The sequence below is a fragment of the Micropterus dolomieu genome, linkage group LG17 (assembly GCF_021292245.1).
Source record: "Micropterus dolomieu isolate WLL.071019.BEF.003 ecotype Adirondacks linkage group LG17, ASM2129224v1, whole genome shotgun sequence".
Classification (NCBI taxonomy): Eukaryota; Metazoa; Chordata; class Actinopteri; order Centrarchiformes; family Centrarchidae; genus Micropterus; species Micropterus dolomieu.
Genome location: NC_060166.1, coordinates 24882730 through 24903868, shown reverse-complemented (window position 1 = coordinate 24903868; position 21139 = coordinate 24882730). Strand labels below are relative to the sequence as shown.

At 41.6% G+C, this 21139-nt stretch overlaps 1 protein-coding gene across 4 annotated transcripts in view; it reads right to left on the bottom strand.

The window, feature by feature from the left end:
• Window positions 1-21139, bottom strand: part of cux1b (cut-like homeobox 1b) — a 68406-nt gene that overhangs the window by 1840 nt on the left and 45427 nt on the right. Inside the window, exons 16-23 of one of the 4 annotated variants that reach the window (XM_046072964.1) lie at window positions 20478-20561; window positions 19856-19957; window positions 19184-19740; window positions 18907-19048; window positions 18000-18287; window positions 17665-17853; window positions 15338-15596; window positions 9094-14924 (exon numbers count right to left, since the gene is read on the bottom strand). In XM_046072964.1, the coding sequence (XP_045928920.1) occupies window positions 14423-14924; window positions 15338-15596; window positions 17665-17853; window positions 18000-18287; window positions 18907-19048; window positions 19184-19740; window positions 19856-19957; window positions 20478-20561 (2123 nt within the window). In that variant the 3' untranslated portion in view covers window positions 9094-14422. Of the gene's footprint in view, window positions 1-3929; window positions 4011-4099; window positions 4157-6594; window positions 6679-6800; window positions 6918-7018; window positions 7132-8577; window positions 8782-9093; window positions 14925-15337; window positions 15597-17664; window positions 17854-17999; window positions 18288-18906; window positions 19049-19183; window positions 19741-19855; window positions 19958-20477; window positions 20562-21139 lie in introns of those variants that run through there. The other 3 variants (XM_046072965.1, XM_046072966.1, XM_046072967.1) reach the window with 3 other exon arrangements.

Here is a 21139-nt window from a genome sequence, read left to right as displayed (position 1 = left end):
ATCTCTGAAAATTAGAATATTACTTAAGACCAATACAAAAATAGGATTTTTAGAAATGTTGGCCAACTGAAAAGTATGGACATGAAAAGTATGAGCATGTACAGCACTCAATACTTAGTTGGGGCTCCTTTTGCCTGAATTACTGCAGCAATGCGGCGTGGCAATCAGTCTGTGGCACTGCTTAGGTGTTATGAGAGCCCAGGTTGCTCTGATAGTGGCCTTCAGCTCTTCTGCATTGTTGGGTCTGGCGTATCGCATCTTCCTCTTCACAATACCCCATAGATTTTCTAAAGGGTTAAGGTCAGGCGAGTTTTCTGGCCAATTTAGAACAGGGATTCCATGGTTCTTAAACCAGGTACTGGTAGCTTTGGCACTGTGTGCAGGTGCCAAGTCCTGTTAGAAAATGAAATCTGCATCTCTGGTAGACGGCTGCGTTGACCTTGGACCTCATAAAACACAGTGGACCAACACCAGCAGATGACATGGCACCCCAAACCATCACTGACTGTGGAAACTTTACACTGGACTTCAAGCAACGTGGATTTTGTGCCTCTCCTCTCTTCCTCCAGACTCTGGGACCTTGATTTCCAAAGGAAATGCAAAATTGACTTTCATCAGAGAACATAACTTTGGACCACTCAGGAGCAGTCCAGTCCTTTTTGTCTTTAGCCCAGGCGAGACGCTTCTGACGCTGTGTCTTGTTCAAGAGTGGCTTGATACAAAGAATGCGACAGCTGAAACCCATGTCTTGCATATGTCTGTGGGTTTCTTGAAGCACTGACTCCAGCTGCAGTCCACTCTTTGTGAATCTCCCCCACATTTTGAATGGGTTTTGTTTCACAATCCTCTCCAGGGTGCGGTTATCCCTATTGCTTGTACACTTTTTTCTACCACATCTTTTCCTTCCCTTCGCCTCTCTATTAATGTGCTTGGACACAGAGCTCTGTGAACAGCCAGCCTCTTTAGCAATGACCTTTATTTATTTGTTTTTTTTAATTTTTATTTAGAGAAACAGGGACAACGTACAATAAACATTAACCTCAAAGGGGAAGATGCATTGTACCGGGTTTTAGCTCAAGAGCTAATTTTCACCCGTAGTCCCTGGGCAGGCTGATGTTAAGTTAAGATACATAAAAAACATACATGAATAATAAGATTTACAATGACAAAATAAAAATGTACAAAAGGAAATGTTCACACCTTTCATATACAGACCTTAGAGCACACACTTATATACACACACATACATACATCTGGTCACATATGGGAACAAAATTGATTTAATAAAAGCCATTTCTTTGCCTGGCGTGTGAACGTGTAAGAACTTGTACTTTTAAACAACTCTGTAGGTAACATATTCCACTGACAAGCGGCCACACAAGAAAAAGCAGAGTTTCCAAATGCTGTCCTGCGTTTAGGGATCCTGCATTCCCCTCGCACTGTAGATCTAGTGGCTCGAGTTGTTGTTTCAGAGCCCAAAGAGATAAATTGTTTTAGAGGAGGAGCAGCGTTGTCATAAAGGATCTTATACATCAAACACAGATTGGTATGAATTGGAATCAAATTTTCAAAGCTGAGAAATTGGTATTTTACAAGAATATGACAGTGATGAAATCGTCTGCTTTTCTGATCGTGAATCTTTAGAGAGGTTTTATATAATGACTCAAGTGGCTTGAGGGCAGTTTTAGTAGCCTGTGACCAACTTGTCATACAATATCGAAAATGAGGAACTATCATTGCATTCAGATAGACTCCTGAGGCCTCGATTGTAAGGGAATTTCGAATGTATCTGAATTGTGCCATATTAACTAACTTTTTTATATGTTTTTTAAAGCCTAAATTTGGTTCCAATATGACACCTAAATATTTTACCTGTTCTTGATTTGAAATGATTTGTCCTTCAATTAAAATATTAGGGTAGATTTGTATTTTAGAACGATTTCTGAAAAACATTGAAACAGTCTTATCTAAATTTAGAGTGAGGCGTGAGTTTTTCAGCCACAAAGAAACTTTCTTAATCTCTTTGGTCAGTTTTTGAGCGACTTCTTCCGCAGTTTTACCATGTGCATATAGCACCGTATCATCAGCATACATGATGATTTTACTCTTACACACAGTTGGTAGATCATTTATGTAAAGGGTAAAAAGCAGGGGGCCCAGAATGGAACCTTGTGGCACTCCCATGCTACAGGATCTTAATGGTGATTTTTTGTTGTCAACCACAACGCATTGTTGTCTGTCATTAAGGTAAGATTGAATCCATGCTATTGTATTTGTGTCAAAAGAAAAAAAATCAGATAGTTTGCTAATGAGAAGCTGATGATTAACTGTATCAAAGGCCTTTCTCAAGTCCAGAAAGACCGCCCCTACCACACCTCCACCATCAAGACTGGATTTAATATCTTCTATCAAGTAGCAGCACGCAGACTCTGTGGAGTATCTTTTCCTGAACCCAAACTGGCAAGGATGTAATGCATCAGTGTGGTCGAGATGCTCTACTAGTTGTTCTGCCACCACCTTCTCAAAGATCTTAGAGATGGCTGGCAGAATGCTAATAGGTCGATAGTTTGACACACAGAGCTTGTCTCCTGACTTGAAAATCGGCTTGACTACTGCTTTTTTTAACGCCAAAGGAAAATGTTTTTCCTTTATAGATTGATTCACAGCTATTGTTAATACAGGAGTTAGAATAGTTATATGTTCTTTTAAAAGTGATGTATCAAGTCCAAATATATCCTTTGCTTTACTATTTTTTAAATTTGATATTATTTTGGAAATTTTGTCTTCATCTATATTCTGCAACCTACAGTGAGACACATTACCATCCCCATGATCATCTCTGCAGCAGTTCACTTCAGGAAAAGTCTCCGCGAAATCTAATACAGAATCCAAGAAATAATCATTGTAATGTTTAGCCAGAATAGAGCCCTCATTTTGAACAATTCCATTGATTTTGAGTTTTAAATGCTCCTGATTTATTTTTTTCCTTCCCATTAATTTATCCATGCTTCTCCACAGATTCTTACAATTACCTTTTGCCTCTTTGATTAAATTTAGAAAAAAATTTGCTTTTGCTTTTCGAAGCAGCATGGTAACTTTATTTCTCAGAGATTTATAAATGTAATAATCAGTGGTTAATTTCGTTTTAAGAGAAACCTTGAGTGCTTTATCTCTCTGTTTCATTGTATCCCACAGGTATTCATTAAACCATGGGAGCCTCTTTTTATTTGATTTTCTATGTTTGAGCTGTGTATGTTTATCAATTTTATTCTTTATAGCAGTTATAATATTGTTGCATGTATGTACACAGCTTTCTTTATCAATTTTGGAGGCCCAATCAATTTCATTTAAATCATTTTTAAAATGTTCTTGATTTTTTTGAGGAATATGAGGAAATTTGCATTGTTTATTTGATTGTTCTTTGTTTATGTATCATGATTTATTTAATTTCCTGGCTATTAGTACAAAATTATGATCGGATAGTCCAGTTATTAGGTTTAGTGTCTTGCCCTCCTTGTGCAAGGTGTCAATGGCTTTTGGACAGCTGTCAAGTCAGCAGTCTTCCCCATGATCACAGCCTACAGAACTAGACTGAGAGACCATTTAAAGGCCTTTGCAGGTATTTTGAGTAAATTAGCTGATTAGAGTGTGGCACCAGGTGTCTTCAATATTGAACCTTTTCACAATATTCAAATTTTCTGAGATACTGATTTTGGGGTTTTCCTTAGTTGTCAGTTATAATCATCAAAATTAAAAGGAATGAAGACTTGAAATATATCAGTCTGTGTGGAATGAATGTATACATTATACAGGTTTCACTTTTTGAATGGAATTACTGAAATGAATAAATTTTTTGATGATATTCCAATTATATGACCAGCACCTGTATTAACGGTGCATCAGACTTGGCCTCTGGGTTTGACACCTACCAAGAAGACCAAACAATGCAGGAACAAGGTGTAGAAGAAAGCAATGGTCCTGGCCACCTTGTTGGAGAGAATCACACGACCCTGAGAGACACAAAAACAGGAGGTTTAGTCAAGAAGTTGCACCACACACACAAAGTCTGTGTGTTTAGGTGTGTATGTTTGAGGCTTACCAGGCTCAGTGTTGCTTTATCCCAGGGGCTGAGGCTCAGGTATCGGCGCTGGCGCTCCTGCAAACACAGAGTAGTTGGCCTCAACAAAAAAATACACTCACTTTGGAAAGTGTGAATACACGTCAACAATTAACTTTCAGAATTTTTTTTACATTTTACTTGCTGCCAGTCTGTGATGATCAGTGAGTTTGTAGAATATTTAATTTCTTTTAACCTGTAATTCACCTCCTACATTTCCCAGAATAACTTTCAACAAACCCCCCAAAATGAGACAGAAGTTTTTGCTTACTACATCATCATCAACTGTGTGACAGCAATGAAGATGGCAACTTGTTGAGTCATCCTCTTAATCAAAACATCTTGTGTTGCATTCTGGTCTAATCTCTTATTCTCAACATTCATTTCTAGATGACTCTTGAATGTCAGTGCAAAATAGAGAATCTACAAATAAGAAGTTTTATTCTGTAGAACTGACACCTGGGGCTGTATTACAGAAACTTCCTAACTTGCAAGTCCTATCTTAAGTCAATGTTCTGATCCTAACTTAAGATAAGAAAAGTGTATTACACAAGCACCCTGACTGGCCAAAATCTTCAACAAACTCAACTTTAGGATAACCGTTAAGCTGTCCTAACATTTCCACCAGTTATTGTTAACTAACTTGTTTAATCCATATGGCTGCTCTTTTATTGCTTTATTTATTTCCTAACTCGAGATAAGATAGAATATAATAAGATAAGACTCCTAAAGTTAGTAAGGATTTGCTTCCGTCATACCAATTCATCTTCGACTCTTCCTATCTTGACTTAAAGAGTTCATATTATGCTTTTTGGCTTCCTCCCGCTCCTTTATTGAGTTATATATGTTTTTTGTGCATATAATAGGTTTGCAAAGTGAAAAAGCCCAAAGTCCACCCCAAAGGGAGTTCCCATCTCCCACAGAAAACACTGCTCTGAACTGCTTGAAAACAGCTTGTTTGTAGTCCAGCCTTTTCCTTTTGATCCCTGTGACGACACGGCAAAATGCACATCATAATGCTCGCCTAGCGGCGAGTCTGACGCCCTCAAAAACACCAGTGGAAAAACACACCGAGCTGCAGCACACACCTCTCCTCTCCCTTCCAAACACTAGCTACCCTCCAGGCAGTCAATGGATATAAAGTTGTTACTGTGATGTAGAGACAGCTCAGTTAAAACTTTATGGATGAAAGATATATTTGTTACAGATTAATAACTCACCCCTCTAAAACTCTTGCTCCAGTCCATGTTGCTAAGCTGTTAAGGGGAACATATTTAGCTGAACCAAAGCCGTGTTTACCAGCTTCTCACGACCTGCCCTACTCTGCTTCTGATTGGCTAGTAGTCCTTTACTAGGAACTGCGCATGTGCAACTCCCAACACAGATCTTGTAGAGGTGAGATGCATCACTCCATAGCTATAACGGAGCGTTCAACACAAAGGGTGAAAATAGGAGCTGCAGCAACGTGCAGTATGCAAGGTCATTATCAATAACGAAGACGAACGAAATAACGAAAACTAGATGTGAAATAACATTGTCGTTAACTGAAATAAAAATAAAACAAGGCTTTACAAAAAAACGATAAACTAAAACTGTCTTGTAGTAAAAGTAATAGTTTTCGTTTATTTATTTATTTATTTATTTATTTTATAGGACCTAATAAGCCTACATTTCGAGTGGATATGAAGCCGGGGGAACTGTTTTTGCGGGGCAGTTGGTCTGGCCGGACCAGCAGTTCAGTGGTGCACGCGGTGGTCAACCTGTTGGTGAGCCATGGATGTGTTATGCTTTTGTCCTCCGCGTGAAGAGCTGGCACGCTGCGTGTCCGTCAAGAGAGCCCGGGGTCAGGTGGCGTCTGGCCGCAGCGTAGCAGCTGGCGACCGCTGTTACGAGGAGAGCCTCATGTAATGTTAGGGGGAGGCCCAGGTAGGGATGGGGTGAGAAGCTGGTGGGATTTGAACATGTTTTCTATTATCTTTTATACATACATATGTACAAAATCATATAAATACAACAACTGTATACAGTTGTGTTTTGTTTAGTTTGGGTTGCAGGTAGTGAGTCACTGTCTTGGTGGTTTTCTTTTCCTTGTTTTGTTGTTTGAAATCAAAAAGTCAAAATGAAATAAAAACTAATAAAAAATCCCAAAAGTATAATAACCTTCGCAGTGTGACAAATAATATGGTGTTTTTGGAAAATGAAACCATGGAAACCTGTTCTGGTACAACCCCTAAATAAAATTATGAACCTGAAAATTAGCATAATATGACCACTTTAAGAGCTAACTATAAGAGCTTTCAGTAGTACGACCCCAGATAAAGCTCTATTGTAGCTGTGCTGGAAACATGGCACTTTGTCGCCTATGTTTCGTCAGCTGTCAGTTAAGGAACTATGACCACAAAACAACAAACTTGTCCACAACATGGCCGGTGGTTGCAGAGATTTTAATTTGTGTGCGTATTGAGTGTGTCTTATACCTTCTTGCTGAAGGAAGCAAACGGATCCAATCTCTCCTCGTACTGGGAGGAGTAGCGCATCACGGTGTCGTCACTACCTCCAGCCTACAACGCAGAGAAAAGAGATTAAACTTTTCGTCCAAAATGTTTTAGGGCTAAGATTCCACCAAATCAGAAACAAGCTGTAGAGCCCATTCATTGATGCAGTCACGCAGTCACGCACGCACTCTGCTAGGGTAGCTCTGCAGGAATTTAATTTTCTCGTAGAGTTTGATGTTGTCTGCTCTCAGGCTGTCCAGTTCACTCTGCAGGGCCTGCATGGTCTGCTGCATGGAGCGATTCTCCTGCAGGGAGAAAACAAATAGATGAGAAATTAGTTCCCCCCCAGAAAAAATAAATAAATAAATAAACACAAATACACAATGTGTGAGAGGTCGTGACTCACAGCTTCCAGCTCCTGATTACGGGAGCGAAACCTCTCCCTTTGGCTGGAGATGATGGAGAGCAGAGAGTCCATCTGGCCCTGAGGCAGCTCAGAATGGGGGCTCACGCCTGAACCTGGAGATGGCGCAGACATAACAGATAAAACAAAACTTAAAATACCATAATTCATTTCCTCTATTAACATGCATGTATGGTCAAAGATGTTGTATGATCAAGGATTCTTTGAAAACGGGTAATTTTAACAGTATTTTGCAGTTCAATTTTATAATTTACTTATATTATCCATTTTATTTGCCTAGTGTAACACCTCAAATCTGGACTCTGCCTAGACTGTCACCTGTGAGGAACTTCAATCTCTCTAATCAAGTTAGTTTTCAGTATTTAAACAGACAACTCCGCAGCAGAGCCTCAGATCAGGAAGTTTACCTCATTTCAAATCAGACAAGTTGTGCTGTTGGCAAGTCAGACTTCAGTATCTTCACCGCCTGTGAGGACTGACGCTACATTCATGTATTGCAGAACAAAGACTTTTCAAGGTGGAAATTTCAAAACTTCAGAAGGTAGGAGTAATTCACAGTTTACCTTAGTTTAAGAGTTGTGATACAATGATTAAAAACAGGTGAATGGCAGTTACATGCTTAATTATCATACTTTTCTTCTGCAGAAATATTTACGTTTTTTTTATTTTATTTAGAAAAGCACCTAAATTCACATCCTTTTCAGGACAAAATGTCTATCATCCTAAGCTATTTTGTCTTTTTGACATAGAGAACAAGAACATAACGCTGCTGAGCAGCCTACTGAAATGTTCCTGATACATTTAGCCAGGACATAAATATCAGCTTCTTATTATGAGGTATGGGGTTTCCACATGAAAAACAAAAAAAAACAAAAAACAGCTTTGGTTATTATAGGTACACAGATTTTTGTTTTTGTGCTCTTCTCACTGGTTTAAAGTTGCCGGAGCTCAGTTGTAACAAGGTGACGTCACGTACTTCCTGTGTACGCAATAGTTGAATCAATGTGATGACAGTCTTGGGGTCGTTGGCAGATGCTGCCACACATTTCTGAGTTTTTGAATTAAACTCTTGATAATAATAACAGATGTTTCTTTCTTCAAAACTTTAACTTTGATGACTAAATAAGCAACAATCAATCTTTACTGTTACACAAAGTAGTCACATTTCTTGGAAGAGTGGGGGAGGGACTGTGCGTCCAGACCATAGGTCCAGACAGAACATGAGGCAATTGTAGAGGTGCTGCGATTGCATACGAAGCTACTGTCGCGCTTAGACACAGATTGAACGGAAGTTGACAGCTGGAGAATGTTTCATCTTGAGCTAATCTAGCTAATCAGTGGGCGTGAGCACAGTTTGCCAAAAAAGTGTGATATCACCCTCAGATATTGTAGGGAGGCGGTTGCAATTTCTCTCTTAGTCAAGGGGAGGGTCCAAAGAAACGGTGGGGAGGCACAAAGTGAAACACAATGTTCAGCCAATATTTTTTGTACAGTCCCATAAGATTTGAAACCAAGACAACTTTTTAAATCCAGACACGTACCAGTAAACATTGCAGTGGCCTCTTTGATTGGCTCTGGAATGTTTCCCATGACGCTGAACTCCGATCCGTCTGCGTCAGGGCGTGGCAGAGAGGACATGGTCTGGATGGTGCTCAGGTCGTGCTCCAGCTGCAGGATGAGCTCCTTCTGCTCTGCACTGGTCCGCACTGCAGACGAAAACTCCACCTGCAGCTCTGCATAACGGCCTGTTGAGAGCGGAGGGGAAAAAGATGAAGACAAGTTGTTCATTATTATTCATTCTGGTTTCTAGTCTGTCTTCATATTTTTTTTTAGTTCCCGAAATAACTCACCTGTGGAAGCTTTAAATGGCAGAAGCAGTCCAATATTCACAACATCACTGAAACCCCGAAAAGATCACCCTTACTGCTACACATTCCTACTTTCTAACTCATCTCTTTCTCTGAGAATACTTATTTTACCATCCATGTGTTCAACAAAGCACATTTCTAACAAGATTTTTGACAATGAAAAAAAAAAATTCCACAGCACACTTTTAGTATTTGTATAAAAGAGATTTACTTCAATTATCACACCTAGGGTGCATGTGAATAATAATGATGATGAATCAAATGTCAATCATAACAAATACATTGTGAACGTTTCATACAGTGATATTGCTTTTCAATGTTGTAGAAGGGACTGTTTTACAGTGCTGAGAACAAACAACATGATACGTTTAGTAAATAGAAAGATAAAGAAACAATGATACATGAGGAGAAACGAAAGGGAGGGAGACCCCAAAGGAGAAAAAAAGCATCTCAGGAGTGACAGAAGTGCTAGGGAAACGACTTTCAAAAAACATCTTAACCATCCCTTTACAGTCATGCAGCCTTTTGTACTACAACACACATGTACACGCACACACACTCACAAAAGAAAAAAAGGCAGTGGGAGAAGTTATGGGAATTATTACTATGACAGTTTTGAAGAAAAACACTCTGAACTCACTAAAGCTTCAACAAGCATCTTAAAGCTTTCCAAAAAGGGGTGGGGGTTTGGGGGTGTGTGTGAAGATTTCCCCCAGGTCATTTGGTTGTCAAAACTACACTGTGGTTTAAGCTATGGGTGATCTGAAGCGACGACACAAGGTAGCAACATTCAGAAAACTGTCAGCAACCTTTGAACAGAGGTGGATAACTACTTCACTATTTGGCTTTTTGTTTCCTCTTTTAAGTCTTGAGAGCATTCACTGAAATGTTTACTGTTCAGATCGCTGGGTGTTTACTTAAAAAAAAAAAATAGTTGTTTAGTTAAGCATGAAATAACTGAGGAAATGGTTTAAGACTTAAAAATTAGCTGGAACCAATGTGAGAGGTGAGCCAAAAAACAAAAAGCACGCAAGGAAGGGGGGGGGTTAAAGGATGAGTGTATTGTGCTGTATTATGTGTGTATGTATTACTGAGTGCGCTATGCATACAGCACCACTGATTCGGAAAGTGTTTCCTTACAAAACCCACTTCATAAGATATATTCTAAAAGTATTACAAAAAACATCTGAGGTTTTTTCTTTCTTTCTTTTTTTTTTCCTGAATATGGTGACCAGTGCTGCTGTTCGGGCTTCCATTACAACTAATATGTCAAATGAATAACCACTACTTCAACAGATCATACAGTAAAGCTTTACAACTTCAGAAAACATGATATGATATACAGCATCTGTTACACCTTTACAATGTTATTCAACAGTGTATAGAATCATCTGATTTAAATTTGTAGAAAAATATCTGTGGATCATGGAAAAGTCCTGAATCGTCCCTTCTCTCCTCCTACCTTCAAACAAAAGCATACTGTGACAATAGTGAATCAATAGCTACTTGATCGACTGTATTTACACGTCTATTTTCCAAATAACCATTCGAATTGGCACACGTCATTATCAATACCTGTAGTGCCATTGTTAATGTCACAGCAAACCTGACACAAACAGAAAAATACAAAATGCCCTATGAATAAATTCAGTGTTATTACAGTGTAACGCTGTTTCTGCATGCTTCCTCCTTCATTCAATGCTCTGGCCTTTCGCTGCTAGTTAGGTTATGTACAACGTAAGAAATGCATTGTGGGAAAAACAACTGTCTGAAGCAAGACCTGGACCAGAAATGTGTCCGCAGGTCAGTCATAAGAATACACAAGTTTGATTTCTTCTTTCACTCCTTCGCTGCACTCCAGCAATTATATACAACCCTCCTCCAGAGGGCTGAGAAAAGAGGACTTTAAAGTACCAACATGAAGTGAATGAGAAATTAATTTGGATCAAGATGTGGGATATATTACGAACAAATCAGGTGAAATCGTCTAATGACATCACTAGTTTGGTGCCCTGCTTGGCAGTTAAAGGCACAAATCTGATGATCTCACATGGTTTTGGTGAGGTGATGGATTTGACTATTAAATGGATAATGGGTTAAGTGCTTGTACTTTACAGTAGCTATTCATCACCATAAAACATACTGTGGTTGTCCAGTCCCAGCAGGCCAACAGAAGGCAATAAGCCTTCGGTATTCTGCAGAAGACGGATGTTTCACATCAGTCGTCCACAGGAAGGGCCAATGTTTGTGGAATTTTTCAATTATTAGATACATTAGAAAATCCAATTTTAACTAATGCGTCTTAACGCAGTGCAATGAGGTTATCAGTATCTTTTGACAGTTTGCCAATTTATCTGGATGAACATTTAGGGAAAGGGGAGGCTTACAGATGGACTCAGGAGATTTTGGATAGAAACCAAAACAGGTGTTTACTCATAATATCTACAACTGTACAGGACAATGGCCCTTTCTGTCACATAGTTAATCTGCAGGTGGAAATAAGAGGCTGCTGTATAAGACTACAGCATATAGAAAACATGGGTACAGCTATGTCATGTTTTAATTTTAGTGTTAGGATGCGGAGAAGAGTCTGTGCTTGGTTCACAACCACTTTTTTAAAAAAGGCATACATTTCCCAGGATCCCGGGATCATATTCTGTTGTAGTGTTTACAGACCCTGTCCTAGGTAAGTCTTCATAAGAGATCCTAATAAGTGCTTTGTTACAGACTGCAATATAAATTCTGCATAATCATAGGCTGGCTATCTGTTCAATCTGGCATAGCACACCTGCTAGCTGGTAGACTTCTCTAATCTCAATTTGGCAGATATGACCCCTTTCAAGTTAACGTGTTCTCAAGTTTAGGTAATTTCATTTGACCTATTTGACAAAGTGTATACATTTGGACCTGCTAATTATGTTAACGTGATTAACGAGTGGGCGAACTCTATCTAAAGAAAGCTGCATGCCCTGCCGAGCGTTAGTGTTGGGCTTGCCCAAGAAACAGCCAAAAAAAATTATGGGAGAAGAGAAAACAGGAAACAGAGATATGCTATCATATATTCACTGATCTTGATATGTCCTTTGATTCTCTAGCTAGCAATTTAAGAGCATAACTGTTGTGGTAAAAGCTTTATGCTTACGGGAGCATGAACTGTAGCAAACACATTTTTCAAAGCTATTGAAATGACACTAAACTTTAGGATTCATGAATATACAAACAAATGAGAACTAGTACATCTTTGTAAATATTAACCAATACTGCCGGCAGTCTATACGTCTAATAAAAATGTTACTTGCCCTCAGGAACAGTATAATCCCTTAAAAAATAGACAACTCAAATGATAAGACATTAAATGAAAAATACAGCACCTATAAATAAGCAGAATAAAAACCAAACTATAAATGCAAAATAGCAATAAAACCAAGCTACAGTAAATCATAGTATTACACTACTTTGTGAGAAGATTAATGTAATGGTAACGCATCAAACAGCTTAAAGAAGGGTGTCAGTTGTGCACTAGTAGTGTGTGCAAGTAGATACGAAATATGACCCCACTCATTGGAAACACTGAACACTCCTCAATCGCACACACTCGTGCACACGCATGTATTGACAGGCATGTGTGTGTACATGCACCCACACAAACATGCGCGCGCGCACGCACACACACACACACACACACACACACACGCACACGCACACGCACACGCACACGCACACGCACACACACAGGGGAGGCAGTAGGCTGACAGGCACTGAGGGCTTGTGTGGGACAGGGAGGAGGTGATATGCCTTATAATTTGTAGTGTATACAGTAGAATTCAATGCAAAAGAGTTACATCCCTGGATACAGGATAGACTGGAGAAGAGTGGTAACTACTCATACCAGGGTTGGGGTAAATTCACTTTTACGGCAATCAACATAAAGTACAGGTAAAGTACTGTACATTGCAATTTATTCGCTAAAACCCGGGTTTTCAGTCAGGAATTTCATTCTTGATAAGCTACTTCTTCAACTGAATGAGTGAATTGACCTCGACCCTGAATTACATGCAGGCAAATACAAATGCACACAGACACACACACACACACACACACTCTTCCTGATTTGGCCTATAAAAAGATGTGTGTTTGTGAACAGAGAAAATTTGTCAGTGGTGCAGACAGACACACACCCAGCAGGTCCAGTGCTGGGCACAGCTGTGACATGCACAACCTTAAAAAAACAAGAGACACGTATAGTAACACCATGTCAGACAGCTACAGTACTACGTGAATTCATTGTATCGTATTTCAACAACGCAACATTATTCCATTCTATTTCTTTTTTTCTTTTTTTTAACAGTAACTTATTCTTATTTTCTGATCTTATTTTGTACTAATTAAAATGCTTCCTAAAATTCCCTATTTTGTACTCTTTAGAGTCAATAGACTGTGCAATCTCTTATTGGCAACCAAATTGCAATATCAAAAAAAAAAAAAAAAGAGATCATCCTTCATCCTTAAAAGAAGGGTTTAAGGAGGCAAAAAGAGGGTTCCTTCCTCCCTTCCTCTGCAGATGAGTGTGTGTGTTTGTGAGGAATTAAGAGATCCTTCTGGCCATCACATGGCTGTCAGCAGGATAGGATATGGGACACAACAGGTCAAAGTTCATCTTTCTTACATCAGTAACCATGGCAGCTCAGCCGACAGGCCTTCTACTACCCTCTTAAGAGTGTAGGAGTGAGATAAAAAAGAAAACATGCTGCCATTGAGAAGAGAACACACGCACACACACCATTTTGGGTGTGTATAGACACACACACACACACACACACACACACACACACACGTGCACACTGACACAACCCCTAACATACAAACACACACACACGCACACACACGCAGTGAGTGAAAAAGGCAAAGGGTTTGTAACAGTCACTCTACAGTGTGAAAAATGAGGCGTCTCACTGAGTGAGGGGAGGTTTGTGGACACTTGGGAGGTGAGAAGAAGAGCGGAAAAAATCTCCTTTAAGAAAGTGAGAGTTCTTGTAAGAGAGTTCCTGTCTCTATCTATCATCTATCAGTGTCTATCACTGTGACAGCTGCTGTGTCAGGCCTTGCCTGTGTTACTGAGTCCAGGTTTCAACCCCAGCTGCGGGTCAGACCCCAGCTCAAGACTAACCAGTCTGTTGCACCAGTGGCTGGTGATAGGGGGAGGTACAGCAGGGCCGGAGGCCAGCAGGACGGCTAAGTGCTTTTCTCAGTACAAAAACAAAACTCAGTTTAAAAAAAAGGAGAGACACATTAGTTCTCTTATTTTGTTCTTCTAGGTATTCAGTAAATCTTCTTTTTAAGGGTTTTGCCAACCACTCTTTGTTTCTTTCCTATTTTTGGAAAGCTTCTATGTAATAAAAATGGCTGCTGAGCTTGACTTTGGCTGTGTCCACTCTCCAACTGGAACAGAGCAGGAGGGGTCCAAGGTTAGAGGTCGTGAGGTTATGAGACAAGAGGGATGAAGGATGGTCAGGGGGAGCTAGAACTCCCACTCTGAAGGATCCTCTTTGCTGGCAGCCTTCTCCAGCCTGTGGATGATGTTATTGAGATTGGCTGCTTTCTTCTTGCGCAGATTGTTGTCCCTGGGGTTTCTGGCAGGGCCAGAGGCTGGGATGTTAGTACTAGAGGCAGAGCTACTGGAGGATGCCTCTGTGAGACTGAACAGCCCCAGTCCACCCTGTCCACAGCTGGAGCCTGGTCCGGCTAAGCCTGATGTGGTGCAGTCTAGTTGGGCAGGGGAGTTATTAGAGCCCCCTGCCTCAGACTCCATGTCGTGGTCTTTGCATCCCCCTCTGTTATCCTCCAAGCCAATGCCCAGTCCCTGGCGTGTCTCCACTGTGCCCTCAGATTCTGTCCCATCACAGCTGTCCCCTTCTCCTGATTTGGACCCGCGGAGGGAAGGAGAGCCCCCCTCACTGCCAGGACCTACCCCTCCAGCTGCCTGGATCTCTTCTATGAAGAGCTCTCGCCGGATACGTGACCTAGTAGAGACACACGAGTTCAGTCACGCTACTCAAATCAATATGTCAGATGCAACACTTCGCAAACTTTACTGATCTCAAAATATTGTATAAGTGCATTGATGTACAGGGTCAGTAACAAAAGCACTTCCTGCTTGTGGTAATATCTGAGACAATGCCCATTTATTATTAAAACAACAATTTATTATGAACAGTCAAATGCAAAAACCCTTCAAGAAAATTAATGTATGCACAGATAAAGTGCTGAGCTGCAAACCCACAAACTAATTTCAATAAAACAAATGATATATGAAAATTTAATTGGATTTTCTTAAATGATCTCAAATGCCTGTTGAAGAACAGCTTGTGACACAAACACTAGATGGAAATACTCAAGACAATATTCAAGTGCATCTCTTTTTCCAAATGCTGACCTGTAATTATGGAACCAGTTGATGACAGTGCTAGTCTTCAGGTTGAGCTGGGAGGCCAGCTCCTCAATGGTTTTGGGGGAGGGATAGGGCTTCTGCTGGTAGGCCCTTTTCAGGGCCTCCTTCTCCTCGGGTCCCAACACCACCCTGGGTTTCTTCAGGTGTCCTGGGCTTTGGGAGCCCTGGATGTAGTCTGTTCCCGCTAAGCCCACATCCACAGAATGGCTATCACTCAAGGAGCTCAGCCGCCTCTTCATGTAAGCTGAACAGCGACACAGAAACAGGAGGAAAAGTCAGTACCTCAGAAATAACATGTATGTAATGAACACATATTAGGAGTATCAGTAATTATTACAATTTATTTAGACAGAAGGTTGGTATCTTTGTCATTGAGCATGAATTCTGACATGCAATCTTCATGTGAAGTAAACAGCTATTATGGATTAGCTGAATGGACTACACACAATAATTAGTATCAGCAGAAAGTTAATCAGCACCAATCATGTTCAATGATCAATTAGTTGTTTAAGCATTTTTTAAAGCAAAAATGGGTTTTTTTTATTTTATTGACCAAACAATTAAGCCGTTATTCAAGAAGATATTCAGTAAATTAATAGAATATGAAAATGATAATTTATTGCAACCCTAGACTGATCTATATTGTTAAAGCTGTTTTGGAATATTATGCAATTGTATTGTCAAACAGACAAATTCTGTATTTCTAATCAGTATAAAACACACTGTCCTGGGTTCTAATGAAGGGCCAAGCAGCCTCTAAATTGTAAACATTTTCAAGATTTGGGTCAGACAGTCTTGAGCATCAGAAGCAGAGGATGTTCAATGTTTGACACGCATGCATGCCACCCAGATATAGACAGTGTTCTAAAAAAATAATTCAACAAGGCCCAGGTCCCGCACTAACATTCCCCCCTTCCCTCTGAAATACTGTATATCTTTGCACATGTAAATATTATTTAATTTCACATCATTGCACATACCTTGTATATTGCACATATTTTTTTGTTGTTAAGTGTTAATCATTATTCTTCTATATTTTATATTTCTGTCAATCTATCCCATATTTATATATTTATTTATTTATTTATGTCAACTGTATGTTTGTCTTTGTTTGTCTATGTGTAGCACATTATCTCCAAAAGAAATTCCTTGTAGGTGTAAAAGCTTTTCTGAATCTGAATTGTGATTCTGATCTTCTTCAACATCCACTAGGTGGTGCCATCATCTTTCTCAGAATTCAAACAATAAAAACAGCTCTTCCATTTTATACCAAACAAGCAGCACCATTCACTCCGGGCACCAGCAGCTGAAAATGAACAGCTCATGGCAGCTTTGCATGAGGTTGACGTTCTCAACCCCAATACCCGCTGCCAGATATATTAGTGTTGCAGGGAAAAACCCCTCAGAGCAAGGTTAGACCACTGTGAAAGTTGTGTGCTGCCTCACAGGCTTGTACCACAAGGGTGAGAGGTCAAATATGGTTACTCTAGACTAGGTCCATGTCTTTCCTCTGGGCTCTGCTCTTGGCCAGGACTATTGCCCGTTGCTATTTGGATGCATTACTTTGGGGTCAATAATCTACAATGAAGTTGAATGGAGAGCAACCCCACCCATCCAACCCCCAAACACACTGGTGTAAGGTCAGTTTTGTTTTTTGCCCTTGTGCGTAGTTTGCGATATCAGGAGGGTAAACTGATCCTGGATGCTTGTGCCTACTGGCAGGTTCAAACATGCGTATCCCATCTCTACAGAGAGAGCTTGAACAGGGCAGTCAGGGGTCACTTTGAGGCAGCTAGGAGGGTGAGGCCTCTTGGCTTTGCTGATTCTTAAAACACATCATGCAAACAGAAGGGAATAAATAATGATGGAGTGATGGAGCGGGCTATGGGCTAACAAATGATAAATAAGAGCTTATAGACACTGATGATTATTATGATGACGACGATGATGAAGAGGAGTGCTGATGACTGTGAGTAAGCAGGCCCCCGGCAGTCCCCTAGCTGTCACATCTAATACTGTATGTGATGTCTGCAGTCCTGATTGGTACTGACATCACACCAAGATGACTGTGATCTGCACAACATGCTCTGCTGTCCTGCACAAAGGATTTTGTGTGTGCAGATGTGCATGTGTAATTCAAAGGCTGCTGCTTGTGTTGTTTGTTTTGTGTGAACGTATTTATAAAATAAATGCATGCTGAAGCAGATAACATGAAGGTTTTTCTGTCAGTCTTTTGTTTATTTTCTCTGAAGGAATGCTGCTCTGAACAGAGTGCACATTTATTTCTTCATCATTGAGCTTTTCCTACACACCTTTCTTCTCCAGGCGTTTCATGTCCATGAGTTTCTCCACACTGTGTGGGTCCTGGAGCCAGAGCTGCATGCGGACAAAGGGCTCTCTGCCCTTCAGGCTGAGCTTGTGCCAGGGTTTGGGCCTGGCCAACAGGTCTGAGACAGAACCCTGAGTCAGACCCAGGATAGTCTCCCCAAAGAGACGCTGGCCTGGTTAGGCAAGAGAGAGGGGAAATGAAATTTCAGAGAACCATTTCAGAGAACTGATTCAAAAGCTGAATTATTCATCAATAGGGAGGGAAGGGGAAAGAGAAACAGCAACTAAACCGCACAGACAGCACCCCTGTGTTTCTTACCAAGGTTATTATCAGTGAGCACCTCCTTAACCTTCTTGGTGATGGTGTAAGTATCAAGCTCAGGAGACATTGCGACCATTTCCTGGATACTGAGACCCGAATGACCAGGTACAGGCAGCGGGGTGCCGGGCTGAGACTCCCCACCTGAGGGATCTTCAGACAAAGGCTTGAGACTGGATTGTGAAGCGAGTGGATCCCCTGCGAGACCGTTGACAGACTCCTCAGCTGAACTGAGAGGTGACTCTGGAGCAGGGCTGCAGCTTGCAGAAGTCTTGGGAGTACCCTCTGCTTGAGGGGAACAGACAGGGTGAGAAATATCATCCAGGTTAGAAGATGTTACTACGTAAGAAAACGGAGTTTCATCTCCTCTTCCTGCTGGGTTTGGGAGGGACTTCAGTCATTCTACATCAATTAATTTAATTCCTGTTAAACAAACAGCAAAGGTGCTTAAGTTTTCAGTTTGAAGCTTTTTTGGCTTCCTCCTCCTATTCCTTCATCTCCCTGTCTCTGTCTGTGTAGTACTGCTGTGCAGCTCAGCAGGCTGGAAGAGAGCAGTCATGAGGAGCTGTCAGTGTACATTAGCTGCTGTTTACACCCCCAGAGAAAGAGACACACACACACACACACACACACACACGCACGCACACACACACGGAGCTGCCATCTGGCGCTGCAACACTAACTTGTCTATGACATGACAAACCAGCAGCTTGCTGGCTGACACTGCCACAGCACTGAGGATGGGGGGATGGTGGGAGGAGGGAGATGGGGGTAGGTGGGGTGAGTGACAGACTGACAGTAACAACTAGCCACTAGCTCTAATCAGGCTTTCAGAGTAATGCTCTAGCCCAAGGAGCCTGGTTGTGTGAATGCATATACCCTATGTGCAGGCATGTGATTTGTTTACCTTGGTTTTGAGCTGGCTGGATGTGTGTGTTTTGCCCTTGGTCTCCATTGAGCCACGGCTGCATGCGGAGGTATGGCTCCCTGCTCCTCTGGTTCAACTTGTTCCATGGTTTGTGTCGAGACAGACTGTCACTCAATATTCCCTGAAACACACAACCGGAGAACGACTCAGACATGCAACCACTGCAGAGCAAAAACAGTGTAATAAAAACAGAGCAAGGGAAGAAAAAAAAAAAAAAAAGCAGCACATAAACAAGCTTGTTTTTGCCTCCCCTCACCTCTTTGGAGTCTTCCTGGTTGTGGTTCTCCTCTCCTGTCTGGCAGGATATGGCCCTGCGGGGGTCTGTATGCATGTTACTCCACCACTGCTCTCTCCAGTAACCCACTCCTCCAGAACCTCCAGAGCGGGCCGATCCCTCAGAGCTCCGACCAAGCCTGAGAGCACCGTCAGTAGACATGTCAATCCCTGAAGAGGCCCTGCCCTCTCTTTTCATACCAGAGCTGAAGTCCAGGATAGGAGACGGGGATGAGGGGGAGGACAAGAGGGAGCTGGGGGGCTTCTTGAGGGAGAGTGACAGGGGGTTGTAAGGAGGGAGGGGAGCAGTGAGCGAGGAGCTCAGGTAGTCCCTCTGAGATAGTGATGCTGAAGAGGAGGAAGAGGAAGACGAAGCTTTGAGCATGGGCTCCAGTGCAGCCTGTTGGGCCTCCATCTCTCTGCGAGCTTGCTCTAGGATAGAGCGGATGGCCTCGTCTGATCCGCTGCCGCCTCCACCTCCTAGTTGGCCTCCGCCCCCTCCTTTCAGTCCTGTATACGAGGGTTGAGCATGGGACAAGTCTGTTGAGGGAGGAGAAAAGGGCTGTCATGAGAGACACCGACTAACACGCGCAGCCACAATGTATCATCTTCAATGCTTTGAGTCCTCTGGAGATGGGAAAACAGTACGACTCACCAGCTTTCTGCACCTGCAGCTCTCTTTTGGCCTGCTCCAGAATGGACTTGATAGCCTCATCTGAACCCGCCTCTGGGGTGCGGACGCGGGCAGTTATGTTACCTGGAAGGAGAGGAAGAGGGAATGGGAGGAGATGAAAGATCTTGTCAGATTAAAAAGCAGAGAACAAACTACAGAGCAGGTAAAGAGGACAATAACGGAGCCTATGAGGACATCATGTAATTACACCATAGCACGGCACAAAGAACAACATTCCCACCACTGAGCTACAAGGCAACTACACTGGAGGGATTGTCATAATTTCTCTGGTCCCTTTGGAGCTCAAACATGCACATGTGCTACAGGGTGCGTACAGTAAATGCTCCCCACAGAATAACAACTACCAATAAAATCCCTAAATACACATGCTGGCTTTTCCTTTGACGCAAGTCACTGGAACTGTGTGGTTACCTTCAAGGCACATGTATATCTGTATGTCTTCTTGCAAATTAATAAACGGCAACTCACATGTGCGCACACATATACACACACACGCACACCCACCATAGATACAGTTCACCCCAACACAAACATGCCACACAGACAGAACGTGCTACAATCTCTGTGTGTGAAGGGGACAGACCTGTGTGTGAAGCTGTATTGGAGAGGGCTCTCCGCTTCGGAACATCCTGAAACACTCGGCTAAGCTGGGGCTGGCCTGAGCCCTCTGTTAAAAACAATATACCACACACTATGTTACACCACTTGTGTGTTTTTGTCTTTTACAGCTAGACTATATGGTGCCCTTTAATGCTCTGCACATACATGGAATGTGTGGATACGATCCAACGCACATTATAGTGCCATAAATGCATTGATCTTCATCATCTGTGGCCTCAGTGGGAATCAAACCTATACCAGGAATATTAAACTACTACAAAGACAGAGTAGTGAGGGATAAATTATTTAATAGCACACATAAAACAGGGGCACACTAACTGCAGCCTTATTTTTAATACAGACTGTGTCTAGGAGTAGGTGGTTGACTTTGCTATATTTTTTTGTATCACTGAGACTGCATTCAATCAGAAATGTCCTGATGCGTTAACAAAAGGAGACCCAGGCTAATCGAATCTACCCGTAGTTAACAGTACCCCTGCCTTCCTCCTAGTTCCCACCGATCAATACTATTGATGTGTGAAAGGTTTCTATATTGACCACGATAGCTAGGAGAGGCTCTTGGGATCAGTGCGTGACTAGGAATTTACTGAAAACACACAGGTGTGGCACAGGATGGGAGTTACG